The sequence below is a fragment of the Protopterus annectens genome, chromosome 7.part1 (assembly GCF_019279795.1).
Source record: "Protopterus annectens isolate FY-2018-M chromosome 7.part1, PAN1.0, whole genome shotgun sequence".
Classification (NCBI taxonomy): Eukaryota; Metazoa; Chordata; order Ceratodontiformes; family Protopteridae; genus Protopterus; species Protopterus annectens.
In genome coordinates, this window is record NC_056740.1 from 377508544 (window position 1) to 377534880 (window position 26337).

Here is a 26337-nt window from a genome sequence, read left to right on the forward strand (position 1 = left end):
GCTTTTGCAAGGTCAAGGTAGGCTGTGTGAACTGCCTTACCCTCATCAATGGCCTTGGTGACTGTTTCAAAAAGTCGACCAAGTTCAAGAGGCATGATCTGCCCTTGACAAAGCCGAATTGGGTAGGATCCAATGTCTGTAGGTCCCCTATGTCTTTATTTATGAGTTCCATTATGATCCTCTCCATAGCTTTGCAGACCAGGCTTGTTAAGCTTATGGGGCGGTAATTACCAGGGTCCGTAGAAGCACCGCCTTTGTGGAGTGGGACCACAGTTGCCGTACGCCACTCTTTGGGTACGTATCCTGTGGTAAGGCTAAGATTACACAGCAGCCTTATGTGTGGGTTTAGTTCCTCATTGAGTTCGTGTAGCACACAGCCGGGGACACCATCCAGTCCTATTGATGCTGTGTTTTTAGCTTTAGAGAGAGCAGCTCTCACCTGGGCATTTGAGATGATTGGGAGGCTACACTCTGCTGGGATAGATATTTCTCCTTTTGGGGGGGGAAGGAGGGGAGAAATTTTCACTGAACCTGTCTGCCAGTATGTTTGCAATGTCTGTGGGTTCAGTGATTTTTGTATCATTTTGGACTAATTCTGAGCATATCTGGGAGTTTCCACACAGATTTCTAACATAGCTAAAGAAGGCCTTATGATTGTTATTCTGAGAACAGTCACCCACTCATTCAACATAATTCACATTTCTTTTTATGCATACTACTTATTGTACTGTGAGTCACCTTATTACGCTTTGTACTTGGTACTGGTTTCACTTTTGCTTTTATATAGAAAATCAAAAACATATAATTACCTGAAATTACTTTAAACAATCACTAGTATAATTCCTGAAGTTTCATTAGTTTAAAAACTGAATGCATTTTTATTTAAAAATACTTTGCTTCACTTGAAATGTTAAGACACATAAGATTTGAAGTGACACCCATTAAGCCTGCCTTTCATTCATCAGTTTTCATACATTTGTCATGACACGGATATCCATATTAGCAGTAAACGTAAGAAGGAAGTAAAGCAGTATGAACGTATCATCATACACAAGCTAAGGAATGTGATTAAGGAACCTGACCTGCCTTGAAAGTGGAAAGGAATGCATTTAACACAGTTACAGAAGAGGAGACATCGGTTGGCAGGTGAGTTACTTCTCTGGCTAGAAAAAAGCAGTAAGCAAGACACTGAAATAATTTATCAGAATTAAATGCTCAGAGTAAGTTCATCTGCAGCACCGACATTAAGCTTCCATTTTTTATTAAAAAGACCAAAACTTAAGAATCTGTTCAGTGGAACACCAGGCAGAAGAATGTGTTCAGTTTCTTTAGGAGAGTTTTACTTCTCTGGGAGGAAAAAAGAGGACTGATTTCTTGACAGACTAGGTTTTGAAAAAAACCTGCAGCCATGTGCTGAAATCCATTTATTCTATACTTGCACTGCCACATAACCAGACACTTATTCATGGCACTACCACATAACCAGCCTGCCAATAAAGAAAAAAACACTTATTCTGCATTGACACTACCCTATAACCAGCCTTCCACGGAAAGAAATCCACTTATTCTTCCCTGGCACTAACACATAACCAGGCTTCCACTAAGAAAAATCCACTTATTCTGCACAGGCTTCTGCTAAAATAAATCCTTTTGTTCTGCAATGGCACTAACACATAACAAGCCTTCCATGAAAACTATTTCTCTTTTGTTGGTTATGAGAATACTTAGTCCAGAGCCATAGCTAGTTCATCTGACACCCTGGGCAGTTCCCAGACTGGCACTATCCTTAACACAATGTTAAGAACAAAAAAGTCTTCCCCAGGTTACAGGCCAATAAAAAAGTCCTCCACTCTGAACTGCACGTGCAGTATGCTCACTGCTTGCTACAGTTACTAGCACACTGAGCTCCAGGAATGCTACTCACTGCTTGCTAAGGTTACAAGCACACTGAGCTCCAAGGAATGCTAGTCACTGCTTGCTACAGTTACAAGCACACTGAGCACCAAGAGTGCTACTCACTGCTTGCTACATTTACAAGCACACTGAGCTCCAAGAGTGCTACTCACTGCTTGCTACATTTACAAGCACACTGAGCTCCAGGAATGCTACTCACTGCTTGCTACAGTTACCAGCACACTGAGCTCCAAGAGTGCTACTCACTGCTTGCTACATTTACAAGCACACTGAGCTCCAGGAATGCTACTCACTGCTTGCTACAGTTACCAGCACACTGAGCTCCAGGAATGCTACTCACTGCTTGCTACAGTTACTAGCACACAGAGCTCCAGGAATGCTACTCACTGTTTGCTACAGTTACTAGCACACTGAACTCCAGGAATGCAGCATTTGCATTCATTTAAAAAGTCACATTATATCCCATGGCTTCTTACATAAATTTTAGTAGTCCACTTGCATTCCATCAGCAATTGTTGACTGCACCCCCTGGCAGCTTTTACCCATGGCAGTTGCTACCTTCACTCTTTCCTATTTAAACTTTGGATTAGAAATCAATATTGCAATACTCAAATCTACTCTTGCCAACTGTTGGTCTGTTTTCTACGTCAATGGTCAACACATTTCAGTCTGATTAAAGAAGAAAGCTCATAAAGATTGAGAAAAGCAGTAGGGATACGTAAAGTATCATGCATGAAATGTTTAAGTCCTTCAGCAATTTGAAAAGATACTCTGTCAGAAAGTATGAGCTACTAACAAGCAAGAAGTTAATGAATAGTAAGTAATGCATAAAACAAAAATAAGAAAATCTGCCAAATGATGCCCTTTGTGACCAAGTGTGTCATAATTCGGTCAATGTTAAAATAGTAAAGATTAACAGCTGCACCAGAACTTACACACCGAAGATTTATTCTTAAAAACGAAAAACATACATAGACATAAGCGCTTTCACAACTGCTCTGGTTGCTTCATCAGACAAAATGACTATCTAACAGACCCATAATATAGCAAATGTAGATCATCAGCTGACATACATTAATTAAAAATCAAATGTATAACAACAGTTTTGTATATCATTTTTTAAATAATAAAGTTTATATATATATATATATATATATATATATATATATATATATATTTACATACATATATTTTTTCTCTGCACATTCAGACTTTTTCTTCACATTTTTACTTATATATTTTTATATAGATTGTATTTATAAATATATATACTATATACTGTATTGATTTTAATAATGTTCAATAGCTATAGACAGAAATATGTAATAATTTTTTAATTTTTTATTGCTTCTATTCATGGTATACATTTGATTTTTAATTACTGTATGTCAGCTGATGATCTACATTTGCGATATTATGGGTCTGTTAGATAGTCATTTTGTCTGATGAAGCAACCAGAGCGCTTACGTCTATGTATGTTTTTCGTTTTTAAGAATACATTTTCGGTGTGTAAGTTCTGGTGCAGCTGTTATTCTTTATCGTTTGTAGTTTCTGCACCGCTCTGCACCCTTAAGCCATTCCTTTTTGCATCTAATGTTAAAATAGTTTTGGAAAGGTTACTATGACGAATAAAAGTATACCAACTTACATCAATCAAAATACTTAAAATAGTTATGGGACACTACATCTGAATTCCTGAAAGCACATACTTATATGCACAGACATATTTAAGGTTATGTTGTCCCTGGAACAAACAGTTTCAGAACTAGGCAATTAAGGTTAACCAGTGCACATTTCAATGTTGAAATGCTTACATATTTTGAGGTATACACACATTCATTGCAAACTGCAAGCTAAAGTCAAGTTCCCACATGTAGTATTTGTTTAAAGTAATGTACAAACACAAGCTACTAACACTAGCTGTGCAAGCATCAAACTGCACATCTGAAAATACTTTTGAGTTTACTTCACAGTAATAAATGTAATCATTTACTGCAACTTACATTGAAGATCAAGCTGGGTCATATGCCAAACAGTTTGTATAATATTTTTTTAAATAACAAGTTGGATACCAACTGTATTACATCTCCATAAAAACACTCTACTGACTGCCTGTTTTGAATTGCTAAGGACAAACCACTCTTCAGAGAATGTGTGTGGGTGTCAGAGTGATAAGGAACATTTGGTTTGAGCAGGGATGTTACTACCCCACTTCTGTCTACAAGGGCAGTTAAAAAAGCAATAATGGGTGCCAAACTTTTATGTTGAAAACATCTGGCAGAGAGAGAGAAAGACTTGCTGTGGTATAGCAGCACTACAAGAAATTGTACATTTTGATAAAATGTAATTCCGGGAATCATGTTTCCCTGATCACAATTCCTCAAAAATTAATTTCCTGGAATTGTTTTGCATTATACAGCAATACAGCACAACTTGACCGTATAAGAAATTTTTTACCCTTTTTATGGCATTTCTCTTTCACCCATAATTGTGCAGCTCAGTGAGTGTACAGGGGAAGGGTTCCTCCACTGGGGAAAAAAAATATATATATATATATATATATATATATATATATATATATATATATATATATATAAAAATAAATGTCACTCAGAATTTTAGCAGATGCATTGTTCAACAACTCTGACTTGTCAATTTTGCTATTGGTGGGTTATTCAACTACTTGTACAGGATCTGAGTAGCAGATAACAATAATATACCATATGTTCTCTAATGTTAGTGAATTACTGGATTTCTGATTCAGTGCAACCCAGTTATCCAACTTAAGCACAGGTCATGCCGGAAAAGGGTCTTTCAGACAATTTACTTACCTATTTAACAAATATAAATGCATAAATAAGTAAATAAATAAAATCTTAATTCTGTTTGAGAATTCATGGCTTTGAATTGTCAACATGGACTGCAGAAAAAAATGTATTCCTTTACTAGCAAATTCTTCAGTTATGTTTTCAAACAGTAAGAATAGATTAGCTTGACTGTTTCAAAAAACATCAGGAAAACTTGACAGGATTTTTAACTTTACCACTTAGAGAAAAATCCACACTTGAAGCCCCAAAAATAATACTCTCTTTCGAGTAAATGGCTACTTCTCTGTCTGCTCGAAGGTCATAAAGACGACACTAGAAGGTAAAAAATAGACAAGTAGTTAGTATCGACTATGTTAACGTACCTCTATACAATGCACACCTTTCTGTTTAAATCAAACTTTAGCATCAACTCCATCTGGATTGCCAGAAATTTAAAAAGTATCGACATATTGCAGAAAGACAGTTCTCTGTATTAACTTATCTTACAATAACTGACATACCATGTTAATAAAAAAATGTCAAATGACATGTACAAGTAACAACAAGCAAAGCAAATTCCAAGGATGATACATGTACAATTAACATGAAAGGTGTATTAAAACTGTGATGCGTACACACATTAACAATGTTTAAATTAAGGTTTGCTGCTTCATCATAATACTGAGTGGGACTACACTACAGTGTTCTACCTGACATCACATCATAAAGGAGACTTTTCATTGAAAAAAGAGGGGAAAACCAGGTGCCAGAACTAAAATGTAGCATTTGTTATAATACTAGCTCTGGCTTACTGTGCTAGACACTATTTCATTATTACTGAACTTTACTCAAGCACACTAGCTCTGCCAGGCCAGATCAATGCCTCAGTTAGTTTCATCCACAGACTACCTCTGTGCCCTCCATTTAAAGTTATTTTTCTTACTGTGCACACCTCAAATGTCTTAATGTGATCAAATGAATGAATAAATGCTTAAATAATGATCACATAAATGTATTCCATTTCATTGTTGTCAGAAGCATACATTGTAACCAGATGCAACCATTGGCATGTTCATGCGTGCATACAGATACACACACGCACACACACACACACACACACACACACACACACACACACACACACACACACACACACACACACACACACACACACACACACAATCAGCTATCAAAAATACATACCATCCTTCAAGCTGGCTGGCAGTGAAGATCAAAAGTTCAAATAAAAAGTGTATTTATTAAAAAAACAGTTTTTTTCATGCTTGCAGTCCCAACTACAAGTCACTTCTCTCTCTCTTTCATTTGTCATTCAAGTTACCTTAGGCATCAGTTACATGATGCAGTCTGAGTCAATTAGAAAGGCTGCTTCACCTAGCAGCCTGAGCATATACTTCTCAACTCTCCAGATTCTCACAGAATGGCTAGATTTGTACCTCAAATTTTTGGTATGTTCCTCATAAAATGTTTGTGGGTTTCTGGCAAATCGCTGAGGACTGACGTCACTAAACAATGAGAAATGTCAGAATTTATACCCTTGAGAACATGTTTGTTAATGTAAAATCTGGTACTCTAGAAACTTTCCAAGTTTATAACAGCAATATTGAAAATCTGTCCCTATTCATGGTCCTTTGCCCCCTTCATTATACTTGGTTCTGTCCAGATTTTTTGCACTATGTATTTCAGACATATGCCAAGCAGCCTTTTATGTTTGTCCCTGTAATGTCAGAAGGTCCGGTAATAAAGATCCATTGCTTTATTCTGCATGGAGGCGCACACACAATTTCAAGGTTGTTTTAAAAATAGCTCAGTTGAGTCAGCTGCATTTTTTAAACAGAAACTGGAATTTTGAGCCAAAGTCCTGAAACAGGAAAGCCACCTATTTTTTTAAGAAAACAAAACACACAAATTAAAACAAAAGGAGTAATTTTATTTTGTTGGGGCTGCAGCCCAGCAGTCTAGCGCCATGTGCTGTCCATGTTTGTTAATTCTTAGTCTGAGCTGAATACATTCAAATGATCAATGTTAAGTTGTCAATCTCGCCTTCATTCTTGCTGGATGGGTTCGGAGCCGATCCTCGGCTCCGACTCGGCACTTGCTAAGCTCGAGAGCTAATTTTACCAGCTCGAGGCAACCCTATATCCCATGATGCAAGGCAGAGACTACCCAGATCTCGTTTGCCGCTTCGCTAACGAGGTGCCTTCTTTTACCAGCTCTAGGTAAGTGAACAGTTTTTGAGACTTTTCGTCTACCCCCCTTTAAATTTATATATATATTTGTGTTTTGTTAACCTAACGACTTACTTTAGCCCTATTCCCGTCAGTGTTCCCTTTTGTTCGAGTAATTTATTCCCTTTTCCCTAGTTAGGCCTTAGGCCTTCCCCTCCCTAAATTTTTTCCTGTCAGGGATTGTTTGTGTATGACTGTGTGTTATCCCTGTTTATTTTAAATTGTTGGACTGAGTGTTTTTGTGTGTGTGTGTTACTATTGTGTTTCCTCGACACAGTTATGTCGAAGGACACTAAGGTCTCAGGCTTCAAGAAGTGTGACTCGTGCTGTCAGAAGATGTCTCTGACAGATGGTCACACTTCTTGTGTTTATTGCCTGGGACCTTCGCACCTGCAGGACTCTTGTGCTATCTGTCATGCTTTCAGCCCAGGAGTCCTGCAAGAGCGAAAAAATAAGCTGATATTAAGGTGCTTATTAAAGCCCGAGAGCTCCCCGACTAAGTCGGCACCGGGAAAGCCCTCGAAACCTGTTAAGCCTTCGGCTCAGACTTCCAAGCTGTCGGCTTCATCCTCACCAGCTTTGAGATCGGCTCCAGCCGGAGCCGATCCTTCCACCTTACCAGTCTCAGTATCGGCTCCATCCGGCGCCGATACTGTCAAATCCAGACACTCAGTATCGGCTCCGGCTGGAGCCGACGTATCTTCGGCTCCATTGGCTCCATTGATCTCTAAAAAGAGATCTCGATCCCCTTCAGTGGAATCTATACATTCGGCTCCGAGATCACCCTTGCTCTCGAAGCGGAGCCATCGGAGCCGTTCTTCTCAGTCATCCAGGCTGTCTGATCACGACCTCGAGAGAGTGGTGAGTAGACTATTAAAGTCTCAGGCATTGGCCCAAATACTCCATAGCCCATCTCAACAGACGGTAGCTATTTCACATCCACCAAACATTCCTCCTTCGACTCTCTTACAGAGCTCGGAGCCAAAGCTCCTCGGAACCGGCACCGTTGTGACTTCGGAGCCGATACCACCCCTTTCGGCTCCATCGTCCTCGGCTCTGATTTCCTCCTTGAGACCTTCATTGGAGGGATCCGGGCATCTGGTCTCTCTCGTCGGCTACGAGGGGGCGAGTGGCATCGGACCCTTGTCCGACCCGTTCTCCCTCTCGGAGCTTCGGCATTGGTGAGCTCGGCCCCGACATCTGCCTCGGAGCCTTCCCTCTTGGTGAGGCCTGGGGTTCCTATCTCTTCGGAGCAGGAACTTTCTGGTCTCTCTGACGGGGGAGCCTTCGAGGTGATGAGGAGTGTACTAGCCCCTGGGCTTAGTCAACGGACAGTTCCATCAGCTCCTCCCACTACAGTGCCTGCTGATGTCTCTTCCCACTCTCTTGCTCCCGGACCCAGAGATCCAACACCTCAGGTTTCCCCATTGGGAATATCTTCCTCTTCCGAGGCTTCTCCTGATCCGTCAGGGGAACCCCCGCGTAAGAGGACATGTAAGAGGAAACATCTAGACTCCTCTGAGTCTACTACATCAGATACTGACTTGGATGAGTCGGAGGGATCCCCAAGGTCCTCCTCTGAGGATGTCTCATTTTCAGACATCCTTGAAATCCTTAAGCAGAGGGTGAACTGGCCCTCCCTTAATCTTTCCGAGGACGAGTCAGTATACCTGGAGGCATTCGGATCTCGACCCTCCACCTCCTGGGTGTCTCCGCCTTTCGACCCTCTCATGGAGGTAGTGGCTCGGAAGGCATGGATGGCTCCGGATTCGGTGGAACCTATCCCTAGGAGGCCTTCAAAATTTATTACGGCCCCACAAGATAGACAATATTTAACAAAGGGTGTCCCAGTTGATGCCATGGTGGTGGCTGCTGCCACCAAGAAGGAATTAGCTGATCCTTCAGTGCCTATCCATCCTCCTAACAAGGATTCTAGGACTATGGACAGGTACGGTAAGCGGATTTTTTCTTCAGCGACTTTTCCCATGAGATCGCTGAACTACTTATGCCACTTCACCCGCCTTCAAAGAGATGTTCTTAAAGAGTTGGGAGAAGTTTTACAGGATCCGTCAGCTGCTGGGTCTCAGGATAAGATTAGCTCAAAGCTAGGAATCCTTAACTCCATTGCTAACTCCTCCATGCGGCTCATTTCTTATGCAGCTGATGGAGCGAGTAGGGCCGCAGGCACAGGAGTGGCTTTAAGGCGTCAGTCCTGGATGCGGCTTTGTAATTTTGCAGACCCCTTCAAGGCATCCTTCACAAACTCCCTCTTTGATGGCTCGACCTTGTTTGGACCTCAAGTGAAAGACACTTTGACTAGATGCGAACAAGATCGCAAGACTCTTTCTGCCATAGGAGTCCATTTCTCCACCCCTTCTAGACCTTACCCCAAAGGACAGAAGGGAGGGAAAATGTGGTTCTGCAAATCTCAAGGAGTCACGCCTGATGCATGAAGTCAGTTTACCCCCAGAGGCAGAGGGGGTAACAATAATAGACGCCACCCTAGGGGCAGAGGTGGTCCGCAGAATCAGGGTAGCAGAGAGCCTCTTTCTGACAAACCCTTCCAGCATCCCTGAGATGTTGCCTGATTGTCCGCCTTCAGAGGCAGTCGGGGGAAAATTATCGCTGTACCCAATAGCCTGGCTTTCCCTTTCTCAAGACAAATGGGTACAGTCAATTATATCCGAGGGTTACAAAATTCCCTTTATTCAAACCCCAATTCAACAAAAGGGAACCCTTCCAGACGTTCCACCCGGTCTAAGGGAACTAGCAGTACTAGAAATATCAAAACTGCTAATAAAAAGAGCCATCCAGCCAGTCCCAGCGGACCAAATAGGATCCGGAATCTACTCAAGGTTCTTTTTAGTTCCAAAAAAGACAGGGGACTAGAGACCAATATTAGATCTGAGCAAACTCAAGAAGTTTGTAAAGAAATCAAGATTCTGGATGGTCACGCTTCAGTCCATTCTGCCCTTTCTGGGCAAGGACAATTGGATGTGCTCGATAGATCTTCAGGATGCGTACTATCACATACAAATTCACAGACGCTCCAGAAGATTTCTCCGCTTTCGGCTGGGGACCAGTCACTTCCAATTCAGAGCCCTGCCCTTTGGACTCACTACAGCCCCCAGAGTGTTCACCAAATGCATGGCAGTGGTTACGGCTCACCTGAGACGTCAAGGATTCCAGGTGTTTCCATATCTAGATGACTGGCTCCTCACTGCCACCACCAGGCATCAGCTTCTCCAAGCCAGAAATTACACCATTCACACTTGCAGAGGGCTAGGAATTTCTATAAATTTCAAAAAATCTGCCTTGTCGCCTTGTCAATCTATTACTTTTATAGGCGCAAGATTGGACACCGTACAACTTTCAGCAAAGTTAACAGACCAAAGGATCTTGGACATTCAAAGACATGTCCAGGTGATTATTCTCAGCAACAAAATTCAGGCCAGATTTGCTGTGAAGGTACTGGGTCTTATGGTGGCTGCCATAACACTTCCTCCCCTCGCCCGCTTTTACATGCGTCTTCTACAATGGATGCTATTCACCCAGTGGTCTTTTCAACAACTTCCCATGCGTCACGAGATCATAGTAACTCCAACTTGCAAAAGACATCTGACTTGGTGGATATCGTTCCCTCAAATCCATCACGGCAGACCATTTGTTCCTCTTGCCCCGGTTGCCATGGTTATATCGGACGCCTCCCTGATCGGGTGGGGGGGCATTATCAGGGCAGAATGGTCCATGGCACTTGGCAACCTTTCGAGTACCATCTGCACATAAATGTTCTGGAGATGAGAGCAGTGCTTTTAACGTTGCAAGCCTTCAACGACTCTCTTCCCCTGGGAACTATTGCAGTCCAAACAGAAAATATGTCCGTAGTGTGGTATATAAACAAACAGAGCGGAACCAAGTCCTATCCACTGTGTCGAGAGGCTCTCAGACTTTGGCAATGGGCAATCTCCTCTCACCGGTTTCTGATAGCAATGCACATCCCCGGGAAATCCAACATCATAGCGGACAGATTGAGCAGAGCTATTCTCATGCCTCATGAGTGGTCTCTCAAACAGTCAGTGACGGAATAGATTTTTCAGAAGTGGGGCCTTCCTTGCTGCGACCTTTTCACTACACCTCAAAACAGCAAATGCCCAGACTTCTTCTCTCTCTTCCCTCTTCCAGGCCATCCCCCCAGAGACGCTCTAACCCAAGATTTGCCCCGGGGACTTCTTTATGCCTTTCCCCCTTTTCCGCTGATACCTCAGCTAATTCAGAAAGCAACCGCCTTGAGAGCCAAGTTGATTCTCATTGCCCCTTATTGGCCTCGACAGATATGGTTTCCGTTCCTACATCATTACCTCTTGGTAAAGCCATGGCATCTGGACCCGGTTCCAGATCTTCTGACCCACCAGTCGGGTCAACTGCACCAATCCATACCTTCTCTCAACCTCACTGCTTGGTTGCTCCACTTCCATCCTTAGCCAGGCTTCCTATGATTTCTAATCCTGTACGGGATATCATAGTAGCTTCCTAAAATCTTCTACCAGAAAGATTTACACTAGTAAATGGCGGCGTTTCTCTTTCTGGGCAAAAGCTAGGAACATAGACCCCTATACTGCTCCAATTCATTCGGTATTGGACTTCCTAGCTGACATTTTTCATTCAGGATCCTCTTCTTCCACAGTGAAAGTTCAACTGGCAGCCATTTCAAATTTTCATATAGGTTTTTGGACCACAACATTATGTCACATAAACTTTGCAAGGCATTCCTTTGAGGTATCTTTTTATTGAAACCTCCGATTAGAGACCCCCCACCACAGTGGGATCTAAATTTAATTTTAACATCCTTGATTCTTCCCCCGTTCGAACCTGCAGCTGCCTGTTCTTTGAAATTGCTTTCTTGGAAGACACTTTTTCTAGTTGCCATTACTTCTGCCAGGAGAGTATCTGAGCTTCATGCTCTCTGTATTCGCCCTCCCTATCTAATATTCCACAAAGACAGGGTATCTCTAAGGACTAATCCGTTTTTCTTACCAAAGGTGGCATCGCAGACAAACCTAAATCAATCCATTGATCTTCCAGTATTTTTCCCGAATTATTCTGATAGAGCGGAACAAAAGTTACATTATCTCGATGTTCACCGTCAGCTCAGATATTATCTGGACAAGACTAAAATTTTTAGGAAATCTGATCAACTATTTCTATCCTATGCAGAGAACAGGAAAGGCCTTCCAGTTTCTAAGGTAACTTTACCTAGATGGCTGTCTTCTGTGATCATTTACATTTATCAGCTCAGAGGCAAAGAGTTGATTTCTAACCCAAAAGCCCATTCTACCAGAGCTCTAGCTCCATCTACAGCTTTTCAAGCTAGACTTCCAATAGACACTATTTGTGCAGCAGCCACATGGGCCTCTCCTCATACCTTTGTTTCACATTACAAATTAGATTTGGCCTCCAGAGACAGAGCGAATTTTGGTTCCACCGTTCTCAAGAGTCTGTTCCATTGAGCCACCCAGGATAGAGGTGCTAGGGACGCGGTCCCATCCAGCAAGAATGAAGGCGAGATTGACAACTTAACATTTAGAAGTTATGTACCTACCATAACGTTCCATGTTAGTTGTCTTCTCGCCTTCTTTCTTGCGTCCACCTCCATCCCCTAGCCTGGTCAGACCGGGAAGATTATGCATCTTTTATTAAGAGGTTATTACCTTTTTCTAGCTGTTCAACTTCTAGTGCCACTAGATTATGTTGATCCTTTCTAGAGGGTTATGATGTTATTTAGTATTGTTATTTTTCTTCCTCCTCTTCAGTTGGAAGAAAATATTGCTATTTCTTTAGCTACCAAACGAGATCTGGGTAGTCTCCGCCTTGCATCATGGGATATAGGGTTGCCTCGAGCTGGTAAAATTAGCTCTCGAGCTTAGCAAGTGCCGAGTTGGAGCCGAGGATCGGCTCCGAACCCATCCAGCAAGAAAGAAGGTGAGAGAAGACAACTAACATGGAACGTTATGGTAGGTACATAACTTCTAATTAAACTTCATGAAGGGTATTTCATTTCTCTTCTTATTTGTGATTTTCATGGACAGGGTGCCAATGTGCAGCCAAAGTCTTGCAGTTGATGTGGTCCTCTTAGCATCTTAGATGAGTGAGTGACAGGTATGGGAGCAGGCTTAGCCATAGGTGACTCACAGGCATGGGAGCATATCACTGCAGATGGTCAACAGGGCAGGATGGAATTCAGCAACTCCAAACCAGATGTGATTCTAGTCAAAAAACAGAGTGGACTTCTCAATGCAGGTGAGAAAGTAGCAGCTAACTGAGGTGGTAGAGTTTAAATATTTTGTGTTCATGTTCATAAGCGAATGTGAATAGGATTGACAGGCTAAGCAGAAAACAGCTGCAGTGGTAGCAGTACTGTAGGCATTATAACAGACTGATGCTGAAGTGTGAATAAAGGTGAAAACATTTAATGATCAGACTACATCCCTATCCTCAGATATAGTCACAGAGTTTGAGGTAGTGACTGGCAGAGTGAGATCTCAAATACAAGCAGCAGAAATTAGATTCCATAACAGGATATCTAGGCTGATGTTCTAACACAAAGTGATGAGCCCAGCAATTGGAGGATCTATTCCTGCACGTTGACAGACATCATCTAAGATGGTTTGAGCACCTTATAAACTGCCCTACAGGTGACCTGTACTTCAGGTACAGCAGTAAATGTCTACTGCTAGAAGACCATGGAAAAGATCATAGACATTTCCAATTTTGTCTGGGAATACCTAGGAACTCCTCACCGTGGGCTGAGACAGTCACAGAAGACGTTTTAGTTTGGTACCTCTACACCCTTCACCAGGATATTAAGTTCAGAAAATGGATGAAAACATGTACAACAGCAAGCTGAGCAAATAAGAATTTAAAATTATGCTGAAAGGATGCAATGACAAACAAAATAATAAGGTTAATACATGTAATGGATGCAAATGAAATAATATATACTCACATCATGGAACAATGGGGCACAAATTAATTCTGTTTCTGGTGTTTATACATGGCAAATGGCATGTTTCATCTTAGCTGGTACTGTTCCATACAATCCAGATGCAACACATACTTAACAATTTTAGCAATACTCACAAAAGTACTTTCTGCCCCGGAAAATGAGTACTTGTGTCAACTGGGATTACCCAGTTAACAAACACATGAATAAAACAGTCTTGTTTAATAGCTAAAAGTCAACAGACTGAAATACAGCCCTTCCAAAAACAAGGAAGCTGAAGGTAAAAAGAAAATTACAGTTCTGCATCTCCTTATACAAGGTTATGCCCTTGTAGCCTTTACTTAACATAATTTTTAAATCCCTTTACATCAGGAAAAGGAGAAAACCCTTTGTGGTTGCGCCTGCTCTCTTGTTTTTCAGAATGATCATATGTTTGCACAAGTGCTCATAAACTGTGTGTTCAACTCTTTCTCAGAAAAAATAAATAAATAATAAGAGTTCTAATCACATAACAAGCTGTTCCCAAATTGTTCACACTTGTAATAACTGTTGCCACTTCCGCTCATAATTTAGTACCTTATGAATATGTACCATTTTTTTCTTAGTGTCATCATGGCTTCCAAAGGATGTCTATACTAAGTCTGTAGATCATAGGCTCATAATATGTTTATGACTGGAGAGTTCAGTCACATCACTGCTGGACAGGAGAGGCATGACTTTACGGTTAACTCAAAGTCAAAAAGGCAGCCAGCACCCAGAATGAAAATATCCATTAACCATTTATTCATGTGTTCTGACCCAAACAAACAGACCGGTTTCGGCACACAGCCTTCTTCAGTGATAGCATAACATTCCATCAACTGACTTAATATAGCCAAGGAATAATTGGCTAATAAGAAAATAGGTGAGGATAATTACCCATTTAAAGGTATCAAACCAGAAAAATAAAAAAAATTTTTACATAAACATAATAAGAACAGAAAACTTAATCTTCTCATAAATTGTTTGTGGGGGCTTAATAGTCACAGGAATGTTTAAGAGCATGGGTGCATAACTCTTTTAGACCTCTAGATTAATGGGAATTTTTGGACAAATTATAAGTGGAAAATGTTCAAAACCCTACTGGCTGTATTGGGATTTTTGATATATTTGATTATTGACAAGTCTTTTTACACTGTCTAGTGTGGTGTGTCATTTGCCCCCTCTATTATAGACATATCATTGGTGTATGGACATTGTTGTTTGCACTATCCAATTGATTATAAAAGTTTTTTTTCTAGTCATGATAAACACTTTATATAAATGCTGTATAGATAACAGTGTACAAATGGATTTGATAACTATTCTACAGGGGTTATCCTCAGATAAGGATGATGTTCAGATTTTTTGGTATCAGTGAGGAAGGCATTTGTATATATGATGGTACAGTGAAAGACCCAGGGGATTCCTGCGGGGATTGTTTTTTTAAATTGACCAAAAGTATGACTCAACTCAGAAGCAATGTTTGGCATTTAAGGTTGTTTAAGGTCTATAAGGCCAAACATATAACACTTAGAGGACTTAGAATTAAAACTCAGCCATTTGTTAACAATCCTGATAAACAATTGAATGAGGAATGGGTGAAAGCCCAATACACAGCAACAATGGCATTTGTTGAGATTTTAACTTCTTTTTATGAGAGAATTATTGACATTAGTGTTGCAGATATTAAAACACTATGTGAAATTATTAAACCCTTTGAGGGACAAACAGTTTACAACTCATGCTTATCTAAGCTCTCCAAAGAACTACTTTCTTTGGAACAAACATTAAAAAATAAGAAAATACACAAATTTCAAAGGGATGTTACAGATTATGCTGAGGGGAAACCGTTTGGAACTAAAAAATATGTGAGGTTCAGGGAGGGGGATTCAGGACAAACAAGATTTAGGAAAAAGAGACCAAGGTCTATACCTAAAAAGTCCAAGACAGATTTCAGTAGTACGTCAGGGGAGGAATCCTCCACCATGGAACCTGAACATGTACTTATTCAAGAGTCCCCAGTATATAAGAAAACAACAAGTATGGATCACCCTTTAGGGTTAAGCGACACGGGGGGGGGGCTAGAAAACATAGGCACAGATACAGTCAAGAATACTGGAAACATTACTGGATGTACTGATACAGAAATAAATGGTCATCAAAATGTGCATAATATTTCCTTTGTGTAACTGACTGAAACACAATTAAAGGTACTTGGCAAAGGGTTATCTTTTGTTCCTGGCTTTTTTGTCAATGAATATAATTTTGTACAGGATGTGTTGTCATTTTGTCGTCTACTTAACTTGAAATAATTTTTGGGGATAAGGATAATTCTCAAAGATCTACTGGTTATCATTTTAGAAAATCCACTTTCCAGCCACCAATGGACAAACATGTCACCATTTTTCAAGACAACATCATCAGGGACCTACACTTTAAACAAGGGGAATCACTCATACTGGGTAACAATTTATCAGAGTCAGAATTCCAGGCAGTAAAGGATTTGAGGGATAATCCCAATATTGTCATTACCACAATGGATAAGGGGGTGCTGTGGTGGTAATGGATATGGAACAATATGTTTCTGAGGCACAAACACAGTTATGGAATAATAAGCATTACATCCCTATGCCCTTAGACCCCACCAATAGGTTTAAAAAGGAGCTAGATTAATTTTTGGACTTAGCTGTTGAAGAGGGAATTATTGATAAAAACACCCAGAAACAATTAACAGTGATTGATCCACATAGACAAACTTTTTATTTATTGCCCAAAATTCATAAAAATCTAACTAAACCATCTGGTAGACCTATTGTTTCAGGCAGGGGTTCTTTAACAGAACCACTTTCAGAATTCCTGACTCTACATTTACAACCTCTTTTGAATTTAGTTAGATCCAGGTTGAAAGACAACTGAATTTCTACAAATTGTGGCAGACTCCCAACTTGAGCCCAGCTGGTGGATGTGCACCCTTGATGTGAAATCTTTATATACGAATATTCCACAATGGGCTGGATTACAGGCCGTTGAATATTGGTTGGTCAAGGGTAATCTTTACCCACCGGGTTTTAATACTCTGATACTTTGCATGGTGGAACAGGTACTAACCAAGAATGTTTTCTATTTTCATCAGGATTGTTATTGGCAAGTCCAAGGCACAGCAATGGGGGCATCATTTGCACCAATATATGCTGACCTATTTATGGGGTTCTTGGAGGAACAGCTTATCTATGATAAGGCCCATAATATTTACAAAGAGAAACTGGACATCTGGCACAGTTACCTTGACGATTGCTGGCTCATTTGGAGGTCTGATCAGGAATATCTATTGGAGTTCATTCAATACCTAAATGACAACAAGTGGGGTATTGAATTCACTCTTAATATGCAATATAGTGAAACAATACTTGGATGTCTTTATCTCTAGGAATATTGATCATACACTTGACACAAAAATTTTTAGAAAATACCCACAATACAACCCTGTTGGATGCCAATAGTTTACACCCAAAACATATCATAAGAAACATTCCCAAGTCTCAATTTTGGAGAAGTAAAAGGATATGTTCCAATCAGGCAAGTTACGAACATTATCAGCAAGACTTAAAGAACAGATTTAAGGCTAGAGGTTATAAATCGGGTCATATTATGTCAACACATAATTGGGCGGAACAATTCAATAGAAATGAGCTGCTTAGTTACAAAGAAAAAAACAACACAGGGGTGGTGCCCATTAGATTTGTGACCACATTTGGCAGGAACATTAATGTTATTAAAACTGTGATTAAAAGAAATTGGAATATTTTACTAGCCAATCCAACCTTAGCCAATATTCTTGCCTCGAATTGCCAGTTTTCATACAGGAGAGGTTGCACCTTGGGATCGTATCTGAATTTACATAAAAAGGGAAGACAAAGAAATATGGGTGGTATACAACTTACACTTTCTGGTGACCAATTAAGGGGTTCCTTTCCCTGTGGTCATTGTTCATTTTGTGTTTATAAGAGAAAATCTAAACAATTCTCCAGCAGGAATACAACAAAAACTTTTGAGACTAGATGTTTTGGCAATTGCGGAACCAATTGGGTCATATATCTTGCCACCTGTTCTTGTTCTGCCTTTTATACTGGGCAGACCTGAAGACCGTTGAGAATCAGGATGTCAGAACATTTTAGTGACATTAGGAACAAACATCCATCTAGTGCTTTATATAAACATGTACTGTCTAATACCAGTGCAAAGTTTCAGTTTCAAATCATTGATGCCATCAGGGGTGACAATGTTAATAAACTTGGATGGCACGATATGCTCAACAGCAAAGAAAAGGCCTGGATTATTAGACTTGGGGGGTTATTTAACCTGGGTCTTAATGATCATTTATAAAATAAATTTATTCATAAGTTGCTAAGTTAGGTTAGCATGCTTTTTACTGTTTAAGATATTTAGATTTGATTAAGTTTTCTGTTCTTATTATGTTTATGTAAAAAATTTTATTTTTCTGGTTTGATACCTTTAAATGGGTAATTATCCTCACCTATTTTCTTATTATCCAATTATTCCATGGCTATATTAAGTCAGTTGATGGAATGTTATGCTATCACTGAAGAAGGCTGTGTGCCGAAACCGGTCAGTTTGTTTGGGTCAGAACACATGAATAAATGGTTAATGGATATTTTCATTCTGGGTGCTGGCTGCCTTTTTGACTTTGAGTTATCCATTTTGGCTGTGCACCTGCCTGTCATGCGAGTTCTTTTTTGGATTGCATGAATTTATGGTTACCCATCCACTTGTTGAGGTGTTCTTTGAAGGATTTAATGGTGTGCTGATGAGTAGTCTTATTTTAGAAGCACTGGATGCATTTGGTAAGAAAACTGTCACAACAACAGGTATTGCTTATCTTATATTGAAGGTTAACATCCTTGGAGAAAGTATTAGAAGAACTGTTGAATTTGTGAAGGTGTAGCAGGTCAAACTGTAAGGGTTCTGTCGTAGCATGAAATGCATGACAAAGATCACCTTTAAGGAGCTTGTAAGAGGTGGAATAGTCAAAGACTTTAGTGGACTAGAGTGGCCTAAGAGCCCTAATCCAGCGATTTTTCTAACACGGGATCTTTGCGGACTTTCAAATTGTGAAAGGGAATAATGTGACATATAAATATCAGACCATCTAATTTGTTTATGGTGACCAAATGGGAGATGATAATGAAAGCTTTAGCAAGGTCTAGGTCAGCAATGTGAATAGCCTATCTTTTATCTAAAGCTAAGTAATTATGGCCTACTTTTAAAAAATCCAGATAAGGGTCAAGGGCATGGAGGTTATTTATGAAACTGTTAATTAGATCGGCAATAACGCTTTCCACAGTTTAAAGATAATGGTAGTGAGACTAATAGGCCTAACGTTAATGGGGTCTGTTGTAGGGCCACCCTTTAGAAAGGGGGCAACTACGGCTTCTCATTAAGTTTCAGGATCAAAGTTTGTGGATAGATTATGAGTAAATAGATTGAGAAGAAATTGGGCTGTGTGTGCTATGTATTGCTTGCTTGATACTAAACTAGCAAGCCACATAGCTTTTCAGTGACCATGGAGTTAGTTGTTTGTAAAATACAGAAGTAACATGATCAAAGGTGGTAGTCAGGACAGAATTTGAGAGGAAGGAATAAAGTATGTGGGAGGTGTGATGATGAAGCTAAACTTATTGGCAAGTAAATTGCTGATGGCTTCTGGGGGGCGCATAATATCTCGACAAATGTAAATGTTGAGTGTTGGGGTCTATATTAGAACATTGAATGTTCAAAATGTCGAGTGCTCTAATATCGATCCGTTTTCAGCGAATGCTGAAAATACTGAAGAAACAGAAAACTGAATTTTTTCCTAGGGAAAGAATTTGGTTGTCCATTTCTGTTGCTTTGGTATTTTCAGTGCTGTGGTGGAAAGTTACAGGTTGGATTCAGGTAAGTGTGCGATTGTGTGGACGTGAGGGTTAGGGTGGGTTAGGCGAGTTAGGGTTAGGGCACGGGTCAGGTAAGTGTGCGATTGTGTGGATGTGAGGGTTAGGGCCGGGTAGGTGACTTAGGGTTAGGGCGTGGGTGAGGTGACTGTGCGATAGTGACGGACCTTAGGGTTAGGGTTTGGGTTAAGGTAAGTGGATAGTTAGTGGTGTATGTATAGTTTAGGGTAGGGTTAGGTGTAAGAGTTTAGGTGTATGTGTGTGGATTGCTGTTTGTTTGGTGTGCTTGTGTTGTATGTATGTGTTCTGAATGTTCGATGTTTTAAATTTTCGATTCATAGAGTTTGATATTAGAATACTCAAAATTTTGAATGTTCGGTGTTCTAATATAGACCCGAGTGTTGGAACATTGAACTCTTGTCAGAAATGTTAACATACAGGGAGAAATGGGGAACCTGCATTGTGTGATCACATTATGGTGGCGATCAGGGAATTGGCCCTTTCCCTGCTGTAATGTGACCTCAGAGTTAGTATATATAATTAGCAGGGGGTGCAGAGAAGCTTTCCACATACAGAAACAATTGATTTTGTTTTTTTTTTTAATTTTCGAGTTCAACCTTCTGATGTAGATGTTATGGGACTTCACATTCAGGAAGTCGATCTAAAAACATGAATCTGTTCCTGGGTCAGAGTGGGATATACAATGACAGATGAGTTTGATGCAGGACTGCATGCTACTTCTGAGCTTCTTAATGTAACTAAAGAAAGCCTTGTGGTTACTGTTGTTACTGGAACCAATTCTAAGTTCGTAAGTAATTTTGCCGTTTGCTTTTTTACCTAAGGGTCTCAATTAATACTTTTTCACTTAATACTTGCTTAATACTAACTGCATTTATAATGTGGGAGAGTTTTTTTTTTAATTGAGGGTAATGAATGTGTTCTTTTTCTTTTAAAGCTGATCTATGTGTTGTGCTTTACCTACTTATTTCTGCATTGTAATCAATGATACGGTAGGCAGTTTTTTCATACTTCAAGGAGTACTAGGCTTATACCATTCAATATCTGACATGAGACAATGGGCACTCTGATAAATATGGGTATGCATCCTACCACCCAGCTCCCTATGGTCCTGAACATACAAGTTCAATTCCCTGATAAGGAAGAAGTATATCAATGCTCTAAAACCAAGCCTCGGTAATTATATATGTCTTTAAGGGTCAGGTGTTTTGTGTTTAAGCTCCTGGTGATAAGCAGAGTAACCTTCATGTTATTTGAATTAGAATTTGCTACATGCAAATGTTCATCAACTGAAAACTGCCTTAAAAGACAATATGGGGGAAATAAACATTTTAGACAGTTTGCAAAAGTCACCTGAGAGCCCAAGCAGATTGACACACGGTCCCTTAGAATCATCATCATCAAAAACTTTTTCCCATTTTCTACATGGCGTTGGGGTGCAGTGCCATCTGTTACCATCTCTCTCTATTCAATGCCACTCCCCTGACATCTTCGACTGCCACAGGTCTTCTCTCACATAATCCATCCCACTGTTTCCTGGATACCCTTGTTTCCTCGTGTTCTTCTTGTCTGTCCTAAATCTTCTTCATCAGATTGTCTTTTGCTTTTCTGCACATGTAGCCAAACCACTGCAATTTGTCCTCCTCAACCTTTTCTACAATCAGAGATACTTTGGCTTCTGTTTTTATGTCCTCATTTCTTCATCTGTCCTACAGTGCACACCCTACCACCCATCTCAGGCACTTTATCTCCATCACCTCTAGCTTCATCAACTACTCTGCCTTTACTGTCCAGGTTTCCTAGCACACAGTTATACTGGTTGCTCCACTGTTTTGTACATCTTACTTTTCAGCTTCTTTGGCATTCTTCTGTCATACACTACACCTGACAAGCTCTGCCAGGTAGCTTCAGCCTCTCTGATTCTAGCTTTGACCTCTTCATTCAGACTTCTCTTCTACTCACCCGCCCCTCCCAGATACCTGAACCTGTTAACGTGTTCCATTATTTCACATCTATTTCAATTTGTAACTTCTTTTTAACTCCACCACTGTCTGTACTCAGTTTCATCCCATGTGCCTTCAGTTTTGCATTCCATTCCCTTATCTTTTGCTGAAGTTCTTGCTCAGAGTCTGCCTGTAATGCCACATCATCTGCATACAGCAACCTTGTTGATCTGTCCCCTCCAACCTGTTTGCTAATGTAGTCCATCATCAGTATGAACAGCAGAGGGCTCACAGCTGAACCATGATGCACAGCCAGTCCCTCTGGGAACTCCTCTGAACACTGTACTGGAGTCTTTAGGTCCTTCTACATAGCTTGCATTAATTCTACCAATGTTTCTGGGACTTCAAACCACCACAGGACTGACCAAATCATCTTTCTTGGGACCTTGTCATATGCCTTCTCCAAGTCTAGGAATGCCCAGCTGGACTCTTTCCTCATCTCTAGCTTCTTCTCAACTATCTCTCTCACTTCAAACATCAGATCAGTTGTGCTGCATCCTGATCTGAATCTGAACTGCTCATCTCCCATCTTACTTTCTACTACTCTGCATATTTGTTTAGTAATCCCCCTCTCCAAAACTTTCATACAGTGTGACAGGAGTTTGATACCGCTGTACTGCTCACAGTTGTGAACGTCCCCTTTGTTCATGAACACTGGCACAAGTATGCTTATTCTCTGGTCATCTGGTATACACCTTCCTCTCTGTGCTGCTATGAATACCTTCAGGAACCATTTCTCCATATCTCGCCAGTCATCTTTATCATATCTGCTGTGACCTCATCTGATCCTGCTGCTTTTCCTTAGTGCTGTTCTTATTTCTACTAGGGTGGGCTCTTTCTCCTCTTCTCTCACTGTAGGCAGTGTCTAGGGCAGTACAGCTTCTGAAGGGTTTTCTTCATTCAGAAGCTGCTGGAAGTACTCCTTCCATCTGCCTTTGATGTCCTGTGGACTGGTCAACCTCTTGTTGCTGGCATCTATTATGAAGGGTATCTGAATGTTTTCTTTATCTTTTTGTTTTTGCTTGCAACCTGATGCAGGTTCTTTTGGTGATCTACTGAATTAATTTTCAGAAGCTAGTAGAGTGCTTCTGACTTCTTGTTCTTTGCTATTGTAACTTGTTTCTTAGCTTCTTTGTTAGCCAACCAGTATTCCTTCCTAGCCTGCTCCGTCTTGTCCATCTCCCACTTTTTCCTGCATACCTTTCTCTCGTTTGATGACTTCCTGGACTTCTGAATTCTACCACCAGCTTTATTTCCATACCTGGCTCAGCCACATATCTGTTCTGTAGTTGTCCTACATGCTGTTTTGAGGCAGTACTGTTCTTCTTCAGCTCCACTTATTTCCTCTTTTTCTTGAGGTGCTAGAGATCAGAGTAATTCCTTGAACTGTTGTGCTTTCTCTCCAGTCAACTTCAAGCTCTTTAGACTGGTCTCTGCTGACCTTACATCCTTCTCTAGCCACTGCATGCAGCTGATTGTGGCAAACAGTGATTTATGCTGTGGGCCAAATTGATTTACTGGGTATGACTTTGCAATTGCTGATTCTAACTCAGTGCCCTTTCCTTACTAGGAGTAAGTCTATCCGAGTTGCATGTTGGCCACTCTTGTATGTGATTTTGTGACTGTCTCTCTTTCTGAACCATGTGTTGGCTACTATCTAGCCATTTGCCAGACAGAAGTCTGGAATGGCCTCTCCTTCTTTATTCGTGTTGTCCCACCCATATGGACCCAGGCGGTCCTCATATCCTGTTCTGTGTGTTCCAATATGTGCAATCAGGTCACTCATTTTCAACACCAATTCCTACTGTCCTGCTTTATCTAGCAGGTCCTGCAAATGCTGTCTGAATGCACTCTTTTTCTCAATATCACAACATTACTGTGGGGCATAAGTTGAGATTATGAATACTACCCTTTTATTAGGCTGGAGTCCGATGGCCATGAGTCAGTCACCAATTCTGATGACATTCTTCACTGCCTTCTGAAGCCTCTGCCTCACCACATTTCCCCACCATTTCTAGCCTGTCCTTCTCCTGAGTAATAGACTTTGGATCCCAAGGCAAGGTTGCTGCACTACCCTTCCATTGTATCTCCTCTATATGTAGAATCGCCAGCCTCCTCCATTCCATCATGTCATCTACTTCTATGCTGCACCCTGTCAGTGAACCTAAACTGAGTTTATCAATTCTTAGTTTGTGTTTGGCAGGTTGATTGGTTTTGTGTCCGGCTTTCACTAAATAGAGCTATCCAAGGCAACCCAGGCTGGGAACATAGGCTGGCAGTAACGTATTGACCCAGGGTTGCTGAGCTTTATGCTGGGCACACACTGGCCAATGGGGGTAAATACAGTCAACCACCATTAGCATTGGTCCCTGCTGTAGGTTGCAGTAGGCCAGGTCCTCAGCCTACTTATCACCAGCAAATACCCATGGCCATTTTGGCAGCATTAGCCAACATTAACAAATTATCCAGAGACATACTTTACTCTGTCAAGTGGCTAGCCCTGCCAAGTTATGCAGTCTATGATCCATGGTCTCCTGTCATGATAATCCTATGGACCACAGTAGATGCCCAAAGTGGTTAGTTTATACAACTTTTCTCCCTACAGGGCACCACGTCAAGTCTGTGCTACTGCCCACAGCTCCATTCTTTGGTGAGGTTGAGATGGAGACACTCAGTATTTTTTTCAGAGGTTGGAGGAACCCCACAGTTTCACAGGGATAACATGAACATTTAAAACAGACATTGGCAAGATTGAACCTTGCACCTTGTGCTTGGGAGGCGAAGACCTTAACCTTTATGCCAACTGATCTTATAATACAGTCCCTTAGAATAATAATAATCAAGCCAATTACTGCAGCCAATTATAGGTTCTTTAAATTTAGGTATCATTCATGAAGAGGAAAGGATACTGCTTGACACTTGTCTTTTGCCTTCCTCGGAGATATAGGTGATGAAATCAGTGGGATCTTATATCATTTCCCTTAGAATACATGACCTAAGGTTGTCTACCTCCATGTGGCCAACATCAGCAGCATGACTGAAAACCACTCACAAAAACAAAGTCAGCACCATAAAAAAATGCTCAAATGGACATCATGTTAAATCCACATTTAATTGCAGAGAAAAGTTATACCATTTTCGATTCCTAGAATGTCTTCCACAGGACTGAGGAAGTTACTGTGGGTATCAAAGTCAACATCAGAGTCATGAGCATATAGAGGATGGTGAAGGGTCCTGAGGCACCTTGCAACATCCTTGGTCCTTATGCTAGAGAGAAAACAGACTAATTTTCTCCTTGCCCAGACTAGTATATCAGTATGTCTTATGATGGAATCATCCAACAGCAAGACCTTAGGGACAGAAGCAGACCTGTGAAACCTTAGGGGGCTCTGGCTTGCAGTTCTGTAATTCCCTGTAGTAGTACTTGAGGGTGCAGGTCTATGCAAGTATAAGAATGGTTAAAGCCTTCTGAAGGGGATTTTGGCAGGGATTTGTTGACCACCTTAGTTTAAACAGGTGTAGTGCAGTGAGACTTTACACTGGTAGTGATGAGAGAGGAGACGTGCTTCCAGACCAAGTTACAATATGCATCTCTCGCAGACAGAGCTAGAAGACTTCAGGGGAAGAAGGCTGTCAGTTAAATCAAGGCAGAATATACACTGCCACAGAATGTCTAGTGCACACAAACTGGTCAGCTGAGAAATAAGTTCAGACTGTTGCTGCATGGAGAAGGTCTTAGCTGGTTTAGTGCCTACAGACAGATTAGTTAGGAAATTAATGTAAGAGTTTAAGTTGCTGCTAGTGGTTGTAGCAGGATAGAGTTTGGTTTGCTATTAAATTAGAAATGCTATATTGTAGTTTCTGGTAATCAGAATAAGGCACAGGATAACTTAACAAGTTGACAGGAATAACAAAATACCTAATGCTGGTATCTTACAGTATCTCCCTACTCTAAGGTACAGTGATCCTGAGAAAATATAGACAACTCAGTACATATAATACAATGTATGAAAAGAGATCCATCCTACATTGGATAATGGTCTCTGACACTTACAAAATACCACCTCAGGAGCCCTTGCAAAGTCCCTTAGTTGCCATCTTCGTACATACACTCATAGATTAATAACCTATCATTATAAACAACACAAGTACAAATGGATCAGTGATCTCACAAGTTTCATCAAAGACTCCTTCAAATTAGCCTACAATCCATCAGCAGCTCTAATCTAAAATTATTTTGCTTGACGAAGCAGTCCTCACTTTCAATACAATATTCTTCTTCTTTCGGCTTTTTCCCAGTTAGGGGTCGCCACAGTGGATCACCTGTCTGCTCATGATTGGCAGTGGAGTTTTTAGGGTGTTGTGTTGCCAGCTTGGTGC

At 40.7% G+C, this 26337-nt stretch overlaps 1 protein-coding gene across 1 annotated transcript in view; it reads right to left on the reverse strand.

The window, feature by feature from the left end:
• The window catches only part of GNB5 (G protein subunit beta 5), a 1344368-nt gene that overhangs the window by 370586 nt on the left and 947445 nt on the right, over positions 1 to 26337 (reverse strand). The window contains exon 9 of the mRNA XM_044078823.1: positions 4958 to 5054. Within this exon, the coding sequence (XP_043934758.1) occupies positions 4958 to 5054 (97 nt within the window). The remainder of the gene's footprint in view (positions 1 to 4957; positions 5055 to 26337) is intronic.